Here is a 17,859-nt window from a genome sequence, read left to right on the forward strand (position 1 = left end):
CAATTGTTCTCATAGCGATCCCGGTCACAGAGAAGCCAAGGCGGAAATTCCACTCTAAATACATCTGCCGTGAGCAGTCCACGAGTAAGACAAAACGGGAATACAACTCTAGTGTATCTCTGCCGCATAATAAGCTTTTAAAACGAACCGGCCTTATGAGCAGCATTAAGCATTCCGGGCCACAGGCATTACAACCTTAAAAGCTAAGGCTGCACCAGACAAGGGCATAGCAGCCGGACTCCGCCCTGGTTACTGTGGTATGTTGTGGTAATATAAGGTGAGCAAGGTGAGGGAGGCCCCTGACTCCTGAGCTCACAGACCCTGATTGGGTAGCGGGGTCCCAGAAGCCCACTTTCCGGTCCCGCTCACTGATGATCGTCGCTTGTTGTCATGCACATCTGAGTACACCGCCCAGTAGGTGTACACGTCACATACTGCGACTGTGACTTTGGCTTGAGAATGTGGTTATGGCTCCTGCTGTAATCAAGGTAGTGTATACAGCACAAAACCCCCCATGCGAATCTACGATGTCGACTAACAAAGGTAAGTTGCCCTTCGTCTGTCTGAGCACTTGAGAAGGTGCCAGTCTTATGCACAACTCGGACGCGACATTTCTGGATGAACCATAGAGGACAGATTGTGAAACCTTTTAGAAGTCTACGGAACGGAAGCGATCCCAGTTTTCAGAACTCTCTCCAGTCATGATCAAGCCTAGCGAAACCTTAAAATGTAGAAGCTATCCACTACTTTTGATAGAGAAGACATTGGCTACCTACTCAGTAGATTCGGTGTGAAGTCAGAGCTACACTTAAGTAACTCATGGCAGCAACTTGGAAGTTTGAATTATTTAACATTGAACAGGCTACTGCAATTTCCAGTTTCTACGGGCTTGCTTCCTCTAAAAGAGTAGTTTCCAGCATGGGTGAGTTGTAATTCATGACACTGTCATACCTTTGATGGTCCGTTTTTGTGTATCAAGTATCTATACATCTCAGGTTGCTTCTTGTGCATATGCATCCCAGCTTGAGTGGAGCCAGCCAGCACTCAGTTACTAGGCGGTGACCCTGCCCCAAAGTAACAGACCCCGAAACAGCCGGGGTTGCTCTATATGGCCCCGTCTAACAGTTCAGTCGAACAGGAAGGAAGACAAGTGCCGTCTTGCCTCAGCGTCGCCCCACTCGACCAGAACCCGCTCCTTCGACTCCCCCATCTTCGTTTCGACCAGCGGCTCCATCGCCGCGCGCTCCTCCTCGCTGAGAAGATGCATCCTCGCTCGCCACCAATCCTTCTTGGGTATATCCTTTTCCCGAGGGCCAAAGAACTTCTCGTCCAGGTACTTCCAGTAGATGGTGTCAAACGCCCAGCTCTTTCTTGCGGCATAGTCAAGCCAGAAGCGGCCCGTCGCCCAGCTTTCTCGCATGTATGCCGAGAGGAGCAGGGAGCCGGGGGCTGCATCTCGTTCTGCGTCTTCCATCGCCGAGAGCCATGTTTCCAGGCGTCTCTCGTAGACGCTGGCCCAGTCCTCGATCCCGCTGTCCCAACTCTCAGGCACGTCCAGGAGAAGCCACCACGGCGAGTCCAGGACAAATTGGGTTGGTCCCACATAGGCGAATTCCCAGTCAATGGCCCCGATGGCATTGTCGTTGTTATCGACCATGATATTCGCCGGCCGGAAGTCATCGCCCCAGAGGCGGAAAGAGCCCGAGCCATCCGGCATCGGCAGCGTCGAACGGGAGTGCTGAGACCTCGCGGACCAGTCGTCCTGGGCAAACCCGAACGATGACAGCCGCCCTTGTTTGGCCAGCTTTCGGAATATCTGCCGAGCCACGTACTTGTTCCTGCAGTCGTCCTCTGACGATACCATGTCGTTGTGCTGGAAGACCAGCGTCGCCATTTGCATGTCGGCCAGGGCCACGTACCACGCATCAGCGGTTTCATACGTGGTGCCTTCGGGCGGGAAGATCGATTTGGGGATGTTGGAAAGCTGGACCATGTTGCTCATGTTCATGGTTATGGGTCGTCCCGCCACGGAGTGAGATCCACCACCCGTCTCAGCTAGGGCTCCTATGCGCGGAAATGTAGGTTGTGCAAGCTGCAGGACCCACCGTGCCATCTTGGTGTACAGGTCCTTGAGCTTACTCTCAGATATGTCAGGGTTCAAGACAGCCTGCTCGTTGGGATCCTCGCGGGGACCATCCAGCACTTGGCCCATAACCCGCCTGGACTCGAGATCTTGAATGATCATGAAAGGTCCAACATCAGACTCAACGCCATGGTGGAAAGTCTCGGGGACCGGAACCTCAGTATTTCGGGCCACGTAAGTGACTGTCGCGACTTCTGCAGCTGTTTTTTCCTCGGGAAAGACGGCCTGGTCGGGCAAGGACACGCGGACTAGAACAGGAGCTGATGAGCCTTCGAGGAGGATAGGATATAGCACATTGTATCCCCCGATAACCAGTGGAGTTACCAAGGTTGCAGTTTTTCCATATATTTTCTCGGCAAAGGCTTCGATCTTGCGACACTGCGATGACAATCGGGCCTGCCTGATTGCCTGCTCCCAGCGTTCGTCGCTGCGATCCCACGCAAGGTTGTCAGAGTCTTGCCGAGCTGACATCATGCACTGTGCTCGCTGAAAAGTATCCTGAAATGAGATGATGGTATTGGGAATGTGGAAGAAAAATGGAGGCTAAGAAACGAAGCGCCGTCGGACGTGGAAGTTACGGCCAACAGTTCGTTCGTTTGGGGTCTCAGGTGCTGTTGTTGGTTCCAAGTGGGAGTGGCTTAGTTATAGGCGCCCAATGGAATGCGGTCACAGCAATGGTCCACACCTGCAGTGTGGAGGTCCAAGCGCAATGCCGCTGGCCAGCCAATATTACTGCAGGCAGCCAAGTGAAAGTCAACCTTGCAACCTTGGCCCAAATATGTGAGGCCACTTACTATTGGGGCACATTCATGGCATACTCACTGAACGAGTAAATTCTATTGGCAGGATTGCAACCAACATGACCAGGGCGAAGACAGGAAGACCAAAGGCTGAAAACCTGGGCCGGCTGCTCGCTGGCTGCGCAGTTGATTCGGGGAGCAGGTGAAGTCCGAGAGATGCAAACAGATATAAATACCAATGATGTCCGATCTCCAGAGCAGAAAACTTCCTATCAACCCCAGTTCCAGGTACTTTCATTGTTCTAAAAATCCGCCTTCTTCACATTTGTCAACGTTACCTACCGGTCTGAGTGATTTTCTTCCTAAATCCGTGTACATCCTGAAGGTGGACGGTCCCTTCACAAAGTGGTAAGCGCCCAAAGACCCAGTCTTCAAACAAAACATTTGATGGCTAAATTAACCACTTATAGACACTGCTTCATTATGTCTTCCAACCGTGACAGCGAAGGGACATACCAGGATGATCTAGAAGATATGACGATCGCCGCGGGCCAGAATAGCCTGAATAGACGCGAGGAGGCAAGGAAGGAAAGGGAGAGAAAGAAAGAAGAGGAAAGACAGGAGGCGACAAAGCAAGCTATGCTGGATGCTGGTATGGCCAGCCGTAACAAGCGCAAGAAGAAGCAAGACGAACAACAGAATTAGATAGCCCTCTCAAGTCAACACAATCGCTATGATTCAAACTTTCACTGTGGATTTTGGGTGGCAGTAAACGTTGACGATATCTCGTGACAAGCAGATCCTACCGGCCTGCTTTATAGAGAAATCGGAAGGAAGGAACGAGAACGGTGCAAAGGCAGATACCTACCTAGGTAGGTAGATCAATGAAGTGTTCGCAGTACTTAGTCAAGCGACACCGACCAAAATAAACTTGCACCAACGCAGTAATCCTGAAAATCCTGTTGTTGAGTGCTCCGAATATTGAAATCTTCGGAGTCTTGGCCACGGAGAACCTTGGAAGGCACTGGCACTTGCAGCCCCCGCGACCGGCTCCGGGCGCCAAACATTGATCATCAGGTGAATGCCCTCAGACTCCCGAACCCAGCCGTGCTATTGTCTCAGCCAGATCGTCCATGTTCTCGAGGTACGCATCGTTCTCCCGCCTCACGGCCGCCTGGTCCTCGTTGATGTCGTCGGTCCAGCGATAGACGTAGACAGTCTTCATGCCCACGGCCTTGGCGCCACGCGTGTCGTACCTATAATACAAAACGGAGTGTCAAGCTGGTGTCAAGAAGTCGCACGGTCTCAAAAACAACACTTGCCCACTCTCTGCACCCCATCTCGTCGGACTGGATGCGAACCAGGAAGCTGGAAATGAGAAATGATTACTCACGCATGCGCGGCGACCATCACGCACTCGCCGGCCTCGCAGCGCAACAGCTCCAGCGCGCGGCGGTAGCTCTCGGGCGCGGGCTTGTAGACGCCCAGGAGCTCGCTGGAGAGCAGGGCGTCGAAGCGCAGGCCCGAGGAGCGACAGAGGTCAAGCTGCAGGCGCAGCGTGCCGTTGGCGTGGACCAGGACGTCGAGAGTCCTCCCCTCCCCCTCGTCCCCGGCGAAACAACTCGAAGACCGCAGCTGCTCGATGGCCGGCGCGACGTCGGGCCAGGCCGGCTGGCTGTGCCACGCTGCGATGCAGGCGTCTTGTGCGCCGGGCGTCTCTGCGAATGCAGCCTTGACCTCAGCAGAGGACGAGGCGAGCTGTGCGGCTAGGGTTGTCCGATGGGAGGTGTCGATGTCCTCTGGCGGCTGGCCGCTGGCCAGGCGGGCGGCGTTGTGGTCGAAGTAGGCCTGGCGCCATGTGAGGGCGAACTGAGAGCGGGTTTCGTATGGGAGGGACGGCGGCAGTGCGGCTGTTATGGCGCTGTGCCAGTCTAGGCAGGTGCCCATGAAGTCGAACAGGACTGCTTTGATGGGCATTTCGAAGGTGGGGGGTAATAATGAAGATGTTGCATGAGTCTCGATGGCTATATCTTAAAAGTGTCGGAGGGTTGGCTGTTGTGATATACCTCAAGTGCTAAATCAGTTCGTTGTGTATGGCTTACGCCTTTCCCTCACTACACCTGCGCCCTTCATGCCGATCACAGGCAGACAGATAAGCCCTGAGGAAAGCTTTCAGATACCGCTTCTCTAATCAACCACACTCATAAATTCTGCATACTTGATCGCAAAGACTGCCACGTCCTCAGGCATGAGGCTGGGGCGGGCACTGGACATGGTCACGCCGTGTACTTGAGCCAGAGCTGAAGAACTCAAGGCATCTCAGGCATTAGGAGTTTGAGACCGGAGGCATCCTAAGAATAATTATCATTGATAAAATCTGGGACTCTAATCACAAAAGATTCTGAAAGCAAGATGGGTTCTATCATCATCATGTTTCTGACATCCATGGATGTCTAGAAGGCGGTCGTCAAGAGGATGGCGAATAGGTCGACTTGATTCAAGTGACTTCTGGACGTCTTGCACTGCCAAGTGGCGCCAGCTGGTACCACCTGGCTGTTCTGCGAGCTTCTCCACTCTTTCGGCAGGTCCCACCGTTGAATATTCCTGCCACGAACTTCAGGCATCAAGGATGGGTCCACCCCGGCCAATCAGGCGGGTTCCCACCGAAACCACAAATCTCGAATTTGCCTTGATGAAATTTCTCCGTCTTTCTCTTTGCAGGCGAGCTCCCTTCACGACGACAACCACAACCCGACACCCAACAAGCCCAGCTGTTGTGCGCAAACCATCAAAATGGTGAGCAGCAATGATCTCCCCCTCGTTGGGGATTAATCCTGTCGACGTCAATTGAGTCAGGACTTTGTCACTGACCCTTTGATTTCTCATACAGGCGATCAAGCACAACCAGACCATTGTCAAGAACCGTTAGTTTATGGCCCTTTTTTTTTCTTCTCCATTCGCTCCTCGATCTCTCCTCGGCTGTGAGAATCAGTAGGGCAGAGCGGTCGAGACGGCGTCCGTCCCCTGGGCGTCTTTGATGCTGACAGCGTTTCTGTAGACTTCCGCAAGGATTGGCAGCGTCGGGTCCGAACCCACTTCGACCAGGTACGATTCTCGTGAAAAACATCCCGACTCGCAGTGGTGGACGGCCGACTCCCCACTGCGAAATACTTCGGAACCTATTCTGACCAAGTGAACCACCACACAGCCCGGCAAGAAGGTCTCGCGCAGGAATGCCCGTCAGGCCAAGGCTGCCGCCGTCGCCCCCCGCCCCATCGACAAGCTCCGACCCGTTGTGCGATGCCCCACCATCAAGTACAACCGCCGTGTCCGTGCCGGCCGTGGTTTCACCCTGGCTGAGCTGAAGGTACGATACCCTCCCTCTGTGAAAGACGACCGACGAGCCCGGCGAAAAGCACACGTGTGATTTCAACCACGACGTGCGCACGCCGCGGCAGGTTGATCTGCCCCGACCAAGTCCAGCCCTCTAACAAACCCGAATCCAGGCCGCCGGCATCCCCCGCCAGTACGCCCCCACCATCGGCATCGCCGTCGACGCCCGCCGCCAGAACCTCTCCGAGGAGTCCCTGGCCACCAACGTCCAGCGCCTCAAGGCCTACAAGGAGCGCCTGATCCTCTTCCCCAAGAAGAGCAACAAGCCCAAGAAGGGCGACTCCTCCAAGGAGGAGCTCAAGGCCGCCTCCTCCGCCGCCCCCGTCGCGGCCGCCGCCTTCCCCATCGTCCACGCCGACACCACCATCAAGGCCATCAAGAAGTCCGAGTTCCCCGCCCCCGTCGAGGGCGGCGCCTACCGCAAGCTGCGCAACGAGCGCGCCAACAAGCGCAACCAGGGCGCCCGCGAGAAGCGCGCCCGCGAGGCCGCCGAGGCCGAGGCCGACAAGAAGAAATAAGCGACCAGCTGAAGCCGCAGGTCCAGCATGCTCTCGCTTGTTGTCGTTGTCGTCTTGGAAGGTGGTGTTCGGGCGGGTTGAGCAAGGGTTATTTGCTTCGACATCTGGTACTCTGTCTCTGGTCTTTGGGTTGGTCTCTGGGTTTCTGCGTCAGTCAGGGTTGCATTACAACTGCCACAAAGGCAAGGGGGTTTGGTCATGATACAAACAAAAAGCACAATCTTCTTTTGAACTGCTGGGTCCATGATGGAAATGTGAGCCGGGAAGAAAATAAAAGATTTGATCCTCGGGCTTCGATGGATACCCCCCCACACACCCAACAGACACCCGAGACCGGAAACAGCAGCTCATCGTAGGACACAATCGAGTCAGGCAGGAAATGCAAGCTTGTGAACACATGTTTATGAAGATGGACCGGTGGAAAGAGTGCATGTCTATCTGTTGTAGTTGACCTTCCCGTGCGTGAGATGCCCACAGCTTACGACCCATGTACGGTGGTCAAGAACATCCGGACGCGAGCCCCCTTCAGGCACCAGCACCCTCCCCCCTCGAGTTCAACACCAACTCCCCGCCCGTGACCACAAGCCTCTCGTAGACCGCCCTCCTCGCCTGGTCAACCGCCCCAGCGCCCGCCGCCGCCCCGCCATCCCTCACCAGCTCAGCAACAAGGCACAGCGCGTTCTCCCGGTCGACACGCGCCATACCGGCCCTCGCAACAGGATCCGCCTGCCGCGGCTGCAGGTCCCCAAGGCCCAGCCCTTCCATCCCGAGGCTCACACCATCGCCGCCGGCCTGGGCCTGGGCCGCCCCGACGCTGTTGCTGAGCACATCCTCCACGGCGCCGGCGTCCCCACCACCAGGCGACGGCGACGACGCCGCGAGCAGCAGGTCGTCCCCGTCCGAGACGTCCTGCCGCCCCGTGACGGCCTCGACCAGGGCGCGGCACGCGCCCGCGGGCTCCAGCACCGCGCACGCGAGGCGGGCCCCGGGCGCCGAGCGCCGGCTGGCGAGCGCGAGGACGAACCAGGCCTCGGACCGCAGGGCGGGGAAGCGCGTCTGGGTCAGGAGGAGGGAGAGGGCCGCGGGCAGGGCGGGGGTGTGCGCGGCGTAGAAGCCTGCGCGGCGGGTTTCTTCTGTGCTTGTGGCAGTACTAGCAGGGGCTGTTTCTTGCGTGGTGGTGGTGGTGGTGTTGTCGTTGTCGTCTTCTTCCCACTCCTCCGAAAGGACAGACTCGACCGGCGCGGAGTGCAGAGCCCGGCACACGTTCGCCGCGGCCCGCGCGACCTCCGTCTTGGTCGGCTCGACGTCGCTTCGCTGGAAGAGGCCCAGCAGGACGTGCAGGCTGGTCTTCTCGGTGCGGGCGTGGCCATCATCACCACCAGGCGCATCACCGTCGCCGCCCGGCAGCGGCCTGCACAGCCTGCCCACGTTCGGCGGGCATCCCACCAGCAGCAGGCGGCCCAGCGAGACGGCCGCGAACTGCGACTGCGGCTGCGTGTCGCCCCACGTGGACCACAGCTTGGGCAGCAGGCCCGGCTCCAGGAGGGGGCCCAGCGCGGGCTTGTTGGCGGCCGGGATGGCGAGGTTCTTGAGGAAGCTGATGACCGCGTGCGTGAGCTGCGGGTTGGGCGTCGCCGGCGTTGTCGTTGCTGCTGTTGCCGTGCCGCCGCCGCTGCCCGTGCAGCGTGCCAGGAGCTCGATGAGCGGCTCGTGGATGGCCGCGCCGCCGACGAGGGCCTCGCACGTCGCGTCGCTGCGGGCCACGTTGCCTAGCGCCAGGCACGCCGCTGACTGCAGCGTGGCTTGCTCGGGCGGGCTGCGCAGCCAGCCCTGCAGGGTCTCGAGGACGGGGTGCTGGAGCAGCTGGGACCGGTCTGCGCCCTGGGCCGGCATGGGGATGAAGCCTGGGAGGGCCGAGATGTCTGCGAGCACGGGGACGAAGGCGCTGCGGACTTGCTTCAGCTGCGCGGCGGCTTCGGGGTCGTCCTCGGCTTCGGATGGGTCGAAAGTCGTGTGGGCCATGGAGAATGCCTCTAGCAGGAGAGGGACGCTGGCCATGTTGCTCGTCTGGAAGGTCTCGTGGGTCAGGTAGGCCAGTGCCACGGAGGTGAGGGCGCTGAAGTCCTCGGCTTCGACGGCATGTTCCCGGTCGGTGGCAATGCTGAGGAGGACACGCGGTGTCTCTGGTGATCCGATGCGGGCCTCGGGCTCCTGCGTGATGAGGAGGGCGAGGACCTTGCATATCAGGCCGATCAAGGGACGGGCCTTCTCGAGTCGAGGCCCGTCAAGGAGATCTATCAGCCGGTGGCTGAGACCAGCCTCAGAGGCCTGCAGCTGGACAGGTTCTGGACAGTGTGTCAGTGGCTGTGTCTTTGGAGCTGGAGCGTGGATGGAAGTTAGCCACTCACCATAGTCTACCAAGACATTATACAAGACTGTGATGACATATGGTAGTAAAGAGTCATGTTGAAGGAGGTCTGAGATAGATTTGACATGGTTGCCCTCCACGATGCGGGCTCTATTTTCATCTGGAGACCGGTGAGCATTTGTCCCCAACTGTTAAGGGGAATGTCTTATTCAGGTACACTCACCTGTGTCTGCACATGAGTTACCAATCAAGCGAAGGGCATGGGTCGTGAGCCGTGGTCTCAAGTCGGGCGTGGGGAGGATGCCGAGGAAGAAATCCAGGAGACCTGATTCGCCAATTGGCAGTCGCCACAGGGCTGCAAGTAAACAAGTGTATTAGCACATGTGAGAGACAAGAGATTATCTGATGCGAATGCGAACATGAACCGAGCCGGCTGCCGGGAAAGGGACACGGGAATTCATCATGGCTGCATGCAGCATGAGCATGGGAAAAATGCAGTTCCGGTAGGAATGCTGCTTGATGCTACTCACGTTGCCGGCTCCCATCACCAAGCTTCTCGGCAATGCGGTCCAGATCCTCGGAACCGCTGTCCCAGGCAGCCTGAGCCTCGAGCAGGACGTCCTTGAGCCGAGCAACCCGGTAGCTTGTCTCGTCTGCGGTCAGCCCGGGTTCCTCGCCGTCGTCCTCCTCATCACCAGCATCCTGTTGCTGCTGCTGCACGACGGCGACCACGCCGTCGGTGCGCCTGAACAGCTCCTCGATGTCCTCTGGGGTCATCCTGTCCGACAGTGTCCCTTGTTGCTGCTGTTCACCGCCACAGGGTCGAGGGAGGTGTTGTGCTGTCTCGACTGTGGCCGGGGGGACGTGTCTATCATACACAGTACGCACAAGTGCTAACCCTGCGATCAAACCCGGCAGAGACGACGGGCTGGACGGGAGAGCAGAGACCCAGGGGGGCCAAGACCCAGGGGTTCGGGACGCACCAGCAGTTCCTGGAATGCTGTGTGTGGGGGCGGGAGGATATTTGTGGATGTTTTGTGGGGTTTGGAGGCTCTGCCGCCGGTGCGACGACGCAGCCTGGCAGCGATGCCTAGATCGGTCAATCCTGCGAACGAACCCGGGAACCGATGGGAATCTCCCTTGTTTGTGAACCAGGACTTGTAAATTTACCGGGTGATGGCTCAAAACCAAACCAAACGCTGGTACCAGACTTTGTCTACCCGCGTCTCTTGTGTGCGAATCTTCCAAGATTCTGCCCGAGATGAGCGGATCTGTGCGTCGATCTCAGGTATCGAAGCTGAATTGCCGTGACGTTCACCTCATCGGGCCACCGAAGCATTCAACATATGCCAGAAAAAAAGTCACACATGGGGCAGACTGATGAGCGGCCGATGATGCACTTGACGGCAGTCGACTGACGGTTGGAGCTGCCACTTCCTCTGGTATGGCAGGAGTCGTGGGCATTGGCAGCCTGGGAAGCTGCCATGCTAGTAAATGCTAAGCTGGTCAGCACCTGCCGCCTGGTGTCACATCTGATCTCCAGCACTGGCTGACTGGAACCATCTTGGCCCAACCCAAGCCTTTGGGCCTCGCAAATCTGATCATCAACCTGTCATGGGCATACATCGGCCAAACATTTGCCGTCAACAGTTTCCCAAGGAGATCTCGTTCAACAGATCCTTAGATCCTTTGGGACCTGTCACAATGTTTGCAGGGCAAGATGAGTCGAGATCATGTTCCGAGAGCATGTTCCTGATTCAAGCTCGCTCCCCCCACTCGGCAGTGGCTGCAATGACGACGACGCAAACCAGGCCACGACGCAGATCATCGCTTGCTGCCCATCCCATGAAACGAGCCTGGCAGGGCGAAACTTCACGGACCACCACGAGCCGGCTGATCGGAGAACCACCCTCGCTGCTCTCCCTCGAATCCCGTCCTCGCCGCCCGGCCACTGCATGAAAGATCTGTGTCGTTCATTCTGGCTTGGCCGCTTGGCTCATGGCACTCCGCCAAGCTTGGTCTGACCTGCTCGCCTGAGACCCGGATCCGCGTCTTGGATGAACTTTTGCCTCCTCAGCCAAGCCGTGTCATGTCCACCCGCTCACGACTCCCGCTTGCACATCTCCAGTTTCGACAGCCAAATCCTATTTTGGGATATGTCGTCTCTACTAATGGCCATGGTGGGATGATAGATCCTCACCTCGTCGAGATGAAATATAAGACGACTTGAGGACATGAGGCCGTATTGTTTGGAGGAACTAACATCTTTCCTACTATCCCTTCTCATCCTCTCTTTCAAGATAATTCCCTCCATTTCGCACATTCATTTCTCACAGCAGTGCTGTTTTGCTCCAGGTTGAGCTTGAATAATACATTGTGATCGTCCGCCCAAGACACACACCTTCTTTCGCACACATAATCAGCCAGAATGAGGTACTCTCTTTTCCTGACCGGCTTCGTGGCCTCCCTCGCCGTCGCGGCCCCCAACAAGAAGCGCCAGGCCACCGCCGCCCCGGTCTTCACTGCCAAGACCTTCAACGAGCTTTCTATCGCCGGCGGCACAGCTGGCGATGCCGCTGCTGAGGCCCAGGCTGCCCTCGCAGGCCTCCCCGAGGACCTGACCACTGTCGCTCCCGAGGACATCGAGTTCCTTGATGCTGTCAACTCTATTGCTAATGATGCCGGTAAGCAAGCTTCTCACACTGAGTCATTGCCTTGTCTCTTAGCCAGTCATGCAAGTTTCATTGGCCTCTTGAGGTGAACGTTACTGACAGACCATGGTGAACAGAAGTCGGAGGCTTCAACGCCGAGATTGCCGCCTCCCAGCCAGGCGAGGACGCACTCGCCCTCGGCCGCGGCAAGACCAAGAACAAGGTCCTCAAGCTCACGGCCACCACCATGAGGCTCGCCATCGAGGCGGCACAGGGCGAGGACGTCGCCGCCGAGATGGAGGAGGAGCAGGCCAAGCTGGACAAGAACATCGCTGACGACGCCGCCCAGGCCGGCGCCGCGTCCTCCGACGTCCAGTTCGAGGCCTCTACCGACAACCCCGATGCTTCCGAGGTTGCCAAGGACGACGCCCTCGCCGACCAGGCCTCTGCCGTGCTCGAGGAGTCTGAGGCGGCCGCGGGAGGTGCCAATGCTGAGGATGCCAATGCTGACGAGGAGGCCAATGCCCAGGACGAGAATGCCCAGGACGAGAATGCCCAGGACGAGAATGCCCAGGACGAGAATGCCCAGGACGAGAACGCCCAGGATGAGAACGCTCAAGACGAGGAAGCCAACGCTGATGAGGAGGCAAATGCTCAAGACGACAATGCTCAAGACGAGAACGCTCAGGACGAGGAAGCCAATGCTGATGAGGATGCAAATGCTCAGGACGAGAACGCCCAGGACGAGAATGCCCAGGACGAGAACGCTCAGGACAAGAACGCTCAAGACGAGGAAGCCAATGCTGATGAGGAGGCAAATGCTCAAGACGACAATGCTCAAGACGAGAACGCTCAGGACGAGGAAGCCAATGCTGATGAGGAGGCCAACGCCCAGGATGAGGAGGCCAACGCTCAGGATGAGGAGGCCCAGGACGAGGAGGCTAACGCCAAGGATGAGAACTAAAGACCTCAGCTGCTGGAATCACAAATTCCCTCTATGGGGGCTCTCCGAACTAGGGCCATGTTTTGAGCAGACATCTACAGCCTATAGCCTTAACAATGTAATTCGACATAATATGGCCAGGTGCTCGTAAATGATTCGGCCGTGTCTCTTCCCCCCGGCTGCCTTAACGTGTTGATTCACTCGTTGCCTCTTAACACAGGATGCGTAAAATTGAAACGGTGGGCCGCCGTCGACAGCACCGAGTATCATTTCGTGAGACCTGTCCTGAATTATCCACTGCATTTTTATTTCTCGTATAGGGAGTTTAATCTCTAAGGCGCAAGCAGATGAAAGCCGTGGTGGTATGTGACGATCGCTTCCGCAGAGTGGAAGAGCGTCTCGTGAGAGCTCGATGCTGGTGAATGCTTTCGGTTCAGGTCTGGCTGCACTTGAAGCACCAACTGCAAGCGAGTGCCTGTGCTGGGGGCCAGGACGGCCCTGGTGTGTATGGGACCAAGAAGTCAGCATTGAATTGATTATGGCGCTGCATGACCCTCCAACCTTTCCTACCTGTGGCCAGCGACAGCTTAGGGCACTCTGCTCGGGGTGTTCTCACCTTGAAAAGCACGACAGCCCATTCAGGGTCCATCCTTCTACACATAAAACCCGCCAGCCCCTCAACCCGCCGACCTTTCCCTCTATCAACCTCACCATGCCCGCGGAACAAAATCGCCCATCAAGGGCATCCTCCAGAAATCCAAGACCTGCCCCTCCAAAATGCATACAACCACGTCTCGGTCAAGCCACAAAAGACTTGCCCTGGGTTACACAGAGAACATGTGGCGCGCTGCATGGCGGGGTGTCCATTCTCCCTCCGTGTAAGTGCCAAAATCCGAGTTTGTATTCTCAAAGAGCTATGTGGGGTCTTGCCACATGCGAGCTCGTCAGCTGTCATCCAAGGATCAGTAACCCGCTGTGGCTTTGGAGCAAGTCGTCCGGGCGTACAGAAGGGAGCTGGTCGTGTGTGACATGGTAACATGATCATCAGCCGTGGAGCACGGAAAGGGCGAGGCACCAAATCTGACGCCAGACGACAGTAGTCAGTAAATGGGAGAAGGAGGAGCAACAATCATGTCCCAAGATGGGGGCCGCAAATGAAGAAAAAGAAAAGCCAGCGCTGTCAACTATAAAACGAGGGCCGTTGCTCGTTGATCAAGATTTAACAAATGTCCATTGACATTCCTAAGTACTTGTCATGCCCCGATTCTACAACTTCTTGACAAATAGACGGATATATCACTCTGCTCCCCTCTGTCCTTCTTTCGTAATCTAGTCTAGTAGACCTTTGCAGCCTCCTCTACCATGGCCGGCCATCTATCCCTCGAAGGAACTGTCGCCTCGTCCTCCGAGTCTCACTCCTCTGACGCCACCTTGATCACCGATGATCGACCACATGCAGGTGTTCTCGCCGGAATCATACCGGCTCTTCTTCGCAGCGGATACAATGTTTTTCAATTCATTACCCGTCCCGCTGTTGAACATACAACTCCAGAGGTATGTATGAACACCGAAATACTTAAACCCATCGTGACAAGCAACCGCTAACGTACTCCCCAGTCGATTGATGTCGAATCCCGATCTGCCAGTGACCAGAAGGTCATCAACAAAGGCCAGCAGCCTGAGACCACCCCCGGGCCTCACCCCCGGAGCTACGACACCTCTTCCGGCTCGGAAATCATCCATAACGCAATTCCGAACGCGGGCCAGCATGCTGCCATGGTGACAATAGAGGACGGCTCCGAAGAGGCGCCGCTGGATCGCCCTGGGCGCTCATGGACCTGGGTAGCGGTGCTCATTTTCATTGTTCTGTTGACCATCATGTTGCTGGGTCTTATCGTGGGAGTCGTGACGAAGCAGGTAGCATGGGGCATTGCAACGTCGGGAGCTGTAGCCCCAGTCGTCGTTTTCTTTGGGGGCCTTTTCTATCATCGCAGCAAGTGAGATCAAGGTTGCTGTGTGGAAGGCAGGAGCTTGGCATTGCATTTCCTCGAACTGTCACAGGGCGCAAGCCTTGCGACACTTATGACATTCTCTCTGCACTCTTGTTGGCATTATGTGTTCTGTGACGCTGGGTCTTTAAGCGTTTACCAATGTGTGAAGGCGCCGTGCATGTCTTCGAACGTATACGGAGTAGAAGCGAAACCAGTCACACCAGCTCCAGGGTGCCGGCGTCAGCTCGAGGTCCTCCAACGGGCTGATGGAAATTCCCGCCACACGGCTCGAGCTCGAGAAGGGGGAGTCGTTCGGTTTCGAGCACGGTGGCCTGTATGTAGAGGACGACCTTCTGGTTATCTTCAAATGTTAATACCTGGCTGATATCATGCGCAGGACAATACACGACTCTATAATCGTCTTCAAGATAGTCGCTGCGGAATTCCAAAATGGGCAGTCCCATGCACATCGGATGCCTTGCGGAAAGTGGCCGAGTTGAATCACGAACGAGTCGTGGTAACACTCTGCTTGTGACTCCAGGAAACGTGCCGGTTGCCGGCATGTCCAGAAGCCAACAGTTGTTCCTAGTGATTGGGCACGGGTGCTAACGGCGACTTCATCTGTTGTAGGTGTCGTGGGCATGGTGAATCAGTTGATGTGAAGGTCTACTCTGTCGCAGGCGGACATGATGGTGATGGTGCGTGACGCATGAAACTTTTGCAAACGGATGGGACTGGACAGCAACACCTGGTTATCGTAGCTGCTGAGGGGTTGGCACCGTGACTGACCAAGTTTCAAGATGGAGCGCTCGTTTCCTTTCTCTTATTCTCCTTGTGCCTGTTTCACGAGGACAGTGCTGCACCTCTGGGGCCAGGGGGACACAAAGAGCAACAGGACCAAAATACAGAGTGTGATCCGAACCACCAAGACGCGATCCGTTTGTAGTCCTACGTGTCGGCTGACGAGGTCGGTTTTGAGTTATTATGGATGTGGTCACCGTTTGGTGGATGCGAATGACACCTGGGCAGCCAACTTGGGTTCCAGGGGTGGTCAACTTACGCCACAGTGGATGGGAAGCTCACAGATCTGGTCGTGAAGGAGGGGAACAGCGCAGGCAGACCACACAGACCGACAAAAAGATACGCAAGGCGTGTTGTGTCCAAGTCCATGATAGAGGCTGGTTGACCAGAGATCTCCCAGCTGTGAATACGAGAGCGTCGACCGAGAGTTGACCTGACCCATCGATGTCGAGTCGAGAGTCAAGGGGTGTATCCACCCTCCATGGTCCTGCTTGCGATCGGTTTCTGATGATGTTTTCTTCTTCAAGTCGAAGCGCAAGGCGACGAGCTCAATGAAAAGAACGGTTTGTATCCGAGTGGCATCAAAAATTCCACCCAGGTTGACCCCAATGGAGTAAACCAGACTGGTCGGCGCCACGATGTGCTATGCAGGCTTTCCAATCTATTACCAATGATTCTTGATCCATCGATAGGATCAAGGGTGCTGTATGGAAGAGCGGAGGCAGACCACAGGCCGAAAAGAAGATACGCAAGGCATATTGTTTTCAAGTCCATAATATTTCACTCTCAAACAGTTCCACATTACAACACCATCTCCTTACAACAACACTACCTCACAATAACTTAAACCCTCAATAGCTTCACCCATCACATCCCTACCAATAACAACTCCACTAATAAAAGCTTCATCCACATCAACCTTACCTAAATTTAAAGTACTTTAAAGAGGCTAAAAAGCATCTAAAGGGTTAAAAAAGACCTAAAAAATAGGGATTAAAAGTACTTAGACCTAAGTTAAAAAGCTAGCCAAAGAGTTTAATAAAGTGTTTAAAGGTACCTTAAAAATATTTAAAAGGCCTATAAAATATTTAAAGATCTTAAAAACATTCAAAAAGATCCTAAGTCATTTATACATTCTTAAAAATACTCTAAGGAAATAGAAAGTATCTAAATACCTAAGATTATCTACTGGGCAGCTAACTAACCAGTAAGTCGCAGCTAGTAAGTTACCATTATAAATCTACTGCGAGTAAGGTCTGCCACGGCAGGTTAGTCTACTATAAGCAAGTCGACACTATAAGTCTACTACAACAAGTCAGTCTACTATAGGCAAGTCGACACTATAAATCTACTACAGTAAGTTAGTCTACCACAAGTAAGATAAATAACTAAATAAATTATCATTCTAACTTCCAATAGGAATAGATTCTTAAAGTTTAGCTAGACTCTACTTTTAATACTAAGGCAGGCTATATAGTCTAAGTATATTACTATATTATTAAATAGCACCCTATTATTAATATAAAATATAATACTTTAAAATAATTTAGTTTTATTACCTTTACTATAGCTAGCGATATTACTAACATTCTTAACTTTTATACTTTATATTATCTTAATATTAATAAGATTAATATTATTATAAATTCTCTTAATAGCCTAAGTATTATCTTTAAAATTAAGAAGTAATACACTTAAATTAAACTACTATATAACGCTTTAAATATACCATATAATCTATATAACAAGGTAAAGTAAAATAGAATTAATTATATAAACTTTACTAATTATAATTAATTATTAAATATATAAAGCCTAAATACTAGGAAAGCGGGGTAATAAGCTTCTTAAAAGTAATTTCTAGTTTAACGTTAACATCTTTCACTTTTAATAAAATTAATACAACTTTAAGAAGAATAGAATTATAAAGGCTTTAAAGTACTAAGTTTCTATAGCTCTAATAGTTAAGAATAAATTTAATTATTAGGACCTATTAGAAATAGAAGGCAACATCATTAAATCTAAGAGTAAGTCTAGTATAAATAAGGATAACTAGGCCAAGGTTAACTAAACTAAAGTCGACTAGGTTGACGGCAACTAGAACTAAGGTGTAAATACGCTAAACAAACTTAAGGTCAACCACTAGCAGCCACGCAATTATAATACCCTTAACCTATACACTCCCAACATTAAGCCTATTATAAACAAACTTACCAAATACTCTATTAATTAGAATAAGAGTAACAACCCTTAAAAGGCTAGCTAAAAGAAAAAGATTACCATCACTATTATATATTTTAAGACCTTAAAT

The 17,859-nt window shown here is 54.0% G+C and overlaps 6 protein-coding genes across 6 annotated transcripts; 3 read left to right on the forward strand and 3 right to left on the reverse strand.

Moving 5' to 3' along the window:
* Positions 1 to 910: 910 nt before the first annotated feature.
* KVR01_000356 (uncharacterized protein) lies at positions 911 to 2,745 on the reverse strand. The gene has a single exon (XM_044784969.1). It carries the CDS (start codon positions 2,615 to 2,617, stop codon positions 1,127 to 1,129), a length of 1,491 nt encoding a protein of 496 aa, XP_044650305.1. The 5' UTR covers positions 2,618 to 2,745; the 3' UTR covers positions 911 to 1,126.
* Positions 2,746 to 3,160: 415 nt separating this feature from the next.
* KVR01_001019 (uncharacterized protein) lies at positions 3,161 to 5,140 on the reverse strand. Its single transcript, XM_044794093.1, has 3 exons — positions 5,102 to 5,140; positions 4,277 to 5,042; positions 3,161 to 4,139 (listed from the first exon to the last, which is right to left on the reverse strand). Exons 2-3 carry the CDS (start codon positions 4,858 to 4,860, stop codon positions 3,971 to 3,973), a joined length of 753 nt encoding a protein of 250 aa, XP_044650968.1. The 5' UTR covers positions 4,861 to 5,042; positions 5,102 to 5,140; the 3' UTR covers positions 3,161 to 3,970.
* A 447-nt stretch (positions 5,141 to 5,587) lies between these two features.
* KVR01_000690 (uncharacterized protein) lies at positions 5,588 to 7,744 on the forward strand. The gene is made up of 5 exons (XM_044791301.1): positions 5,588 to 5,679; positions 5,774 to 5,807; positions 5,942 to 5,988; positions 6,092 to 6,250; positions 6,390 to 7,744. The coding sequence occupies exons 1-5, from the start codon at positions 5,677 to 5,679 to the stop codon at positions 6,792 to 6,794; spliced, it is 648 nt and encodes a 215-aa protein (XP_044650639.1). The 5' UTR covers positions 5,588 to 5,676; the 3' UTR covers positions 6,795 to 7,744.
* KVR01_000479 (uncharacterized protein) lies at positions 7,320 to 10,594 on the reverse strand (the record flags this gene model as incomplete). Its single annotated transcript, XM_044781499.1, has 4 exons — positions 9,693 to 10,594; positions 9,386 to 9,517; positions 9,203 to 9,322; positions 7,320 to 9,139 (listed from the first exon to the last, which is right to left on the reverse strand). Exons 1-4 carry the CDS (start codon positions 9,937 to 9,939, stop codon positions 7,320 to 7,322), a joined length of 2,319 nt encoding a protein of 772 aa, XP_044650428.1. The 5' UTR covers positions 9,940 to 10,594.
* Positions 10,595 to 10,738: 144 nt separating this feature from the next.
* Positions 10,739 to 12,884, forward strand: KVR01_000599 (uncharacterized protein). The gene is made up of 2 exons (XM_044787722.1): positions 10,739 to 11,846; positions 11,951 to 12,884. The coding sequence occupies exons 1-2, from the start codon at positions 11,591 to 11,593 to the stop codon at positions 12,775 to 12,777; spliced, it is 1,083 nt and encodes a 360-aa protein (XP_044650548.1). The 5' UTR covers positions 10,739 to 11,590; the 3' UTR covers positions 12,778 to 12,884.
* Positions 12,885 to 14,118: 1,234 nt separating this feature from the next.
* KVR01_000521 (uncharacterized protein) lies at positions 14,119 to 14,757 on the forward strand (the record flags this gene model as incomplete). Its single annotated transcript, XM_044788050.1, has 2 exons — positions 14,119 to 14,262; positions 14,374 to 14,757. 2 exons carry the CDS (start codon positions 14,119 to 14,121, stop codon positions 14,755 to 14,757), a joined length of 528 nt encoding a protein of 175 aa, XP_044650470.1.
* Positions 14,758 to 17,859: the final 3,102 nt, after the last annotated feature.

This window comes from Diaporthe batatas, assembly GCF_019321695.1.
Source record: "Diaporthe batatas strain CRI 302-4 chromosome Unknown Contig00001, whole genome shotgun sequence".
NCBI lineage: Eukaryota > Fungi > Ascomycota > Sordariomycetes > Diaporthales > Diaporthaceae > Diaporthe > Diaporthe batatas.

What these genes read in the sequence shown, in the direction of transcription:
- KVR01_000599 (XM_044787722.1), top strand. Translation starts at nt 11,591, where the DNA reads ATGAGGTACTCTCTTTTCCTGACCGGCTTCGTGGCCTCCCTCGCCGTC. An exon ending in CTCTATTGCTAATGATGCCG is followed by an intron (nt 11,847 to 11,950) that starts GTAAGCAAGCTT and finishes CATGGTGAACAG; the next exon opens with AAGTCGGAGGCTTCAACGCC.
- KVR01_000356 (XM_044784969.1), bottom strand. Translation starts at nt 2,617, where the DNA reads ATGATGTCAGCTCGGCAAGACTCTGACAACCTTGCGTGGGATCGCAGC.
- KVR01_001019 (XM_044794093.1), bottom strand. Translation starts at nt 4,860, where the DNA reads ATGCCCATCAAAGCAGTCCTGTTCGACTTCATGGGCACCTGCCTAGAC. An exon ending in GTGATGGTCGCCGCGCATGC is followed by an intron (nt 4,140 to 4,276) that starts GTGAGTAATCAT and finishes TTTGTATTATAG; the next exon opens with GTACGACACGCGTGGCGCCA.
- KVR01_000690 (XM_044791301.1), top strand. An exon ending in TCCGAACCCACTTCGACCAG is followed by an intron (nt 5,989 to 6,091) that starts GTACGATTCTCG and finishes ACCACCACACAG; the next exon opens with CCCGGCAAGAAGGTCTCGCG. An exon ending in TCACCCTGGCTGAGCTGAAG is followed by an intron (nt 6,251 to 6,389) that starts GTACGATACCCT and finishes ACCCGAATCCAG; the next exon opens with GCCGCCGGCATCCCCCGCCA.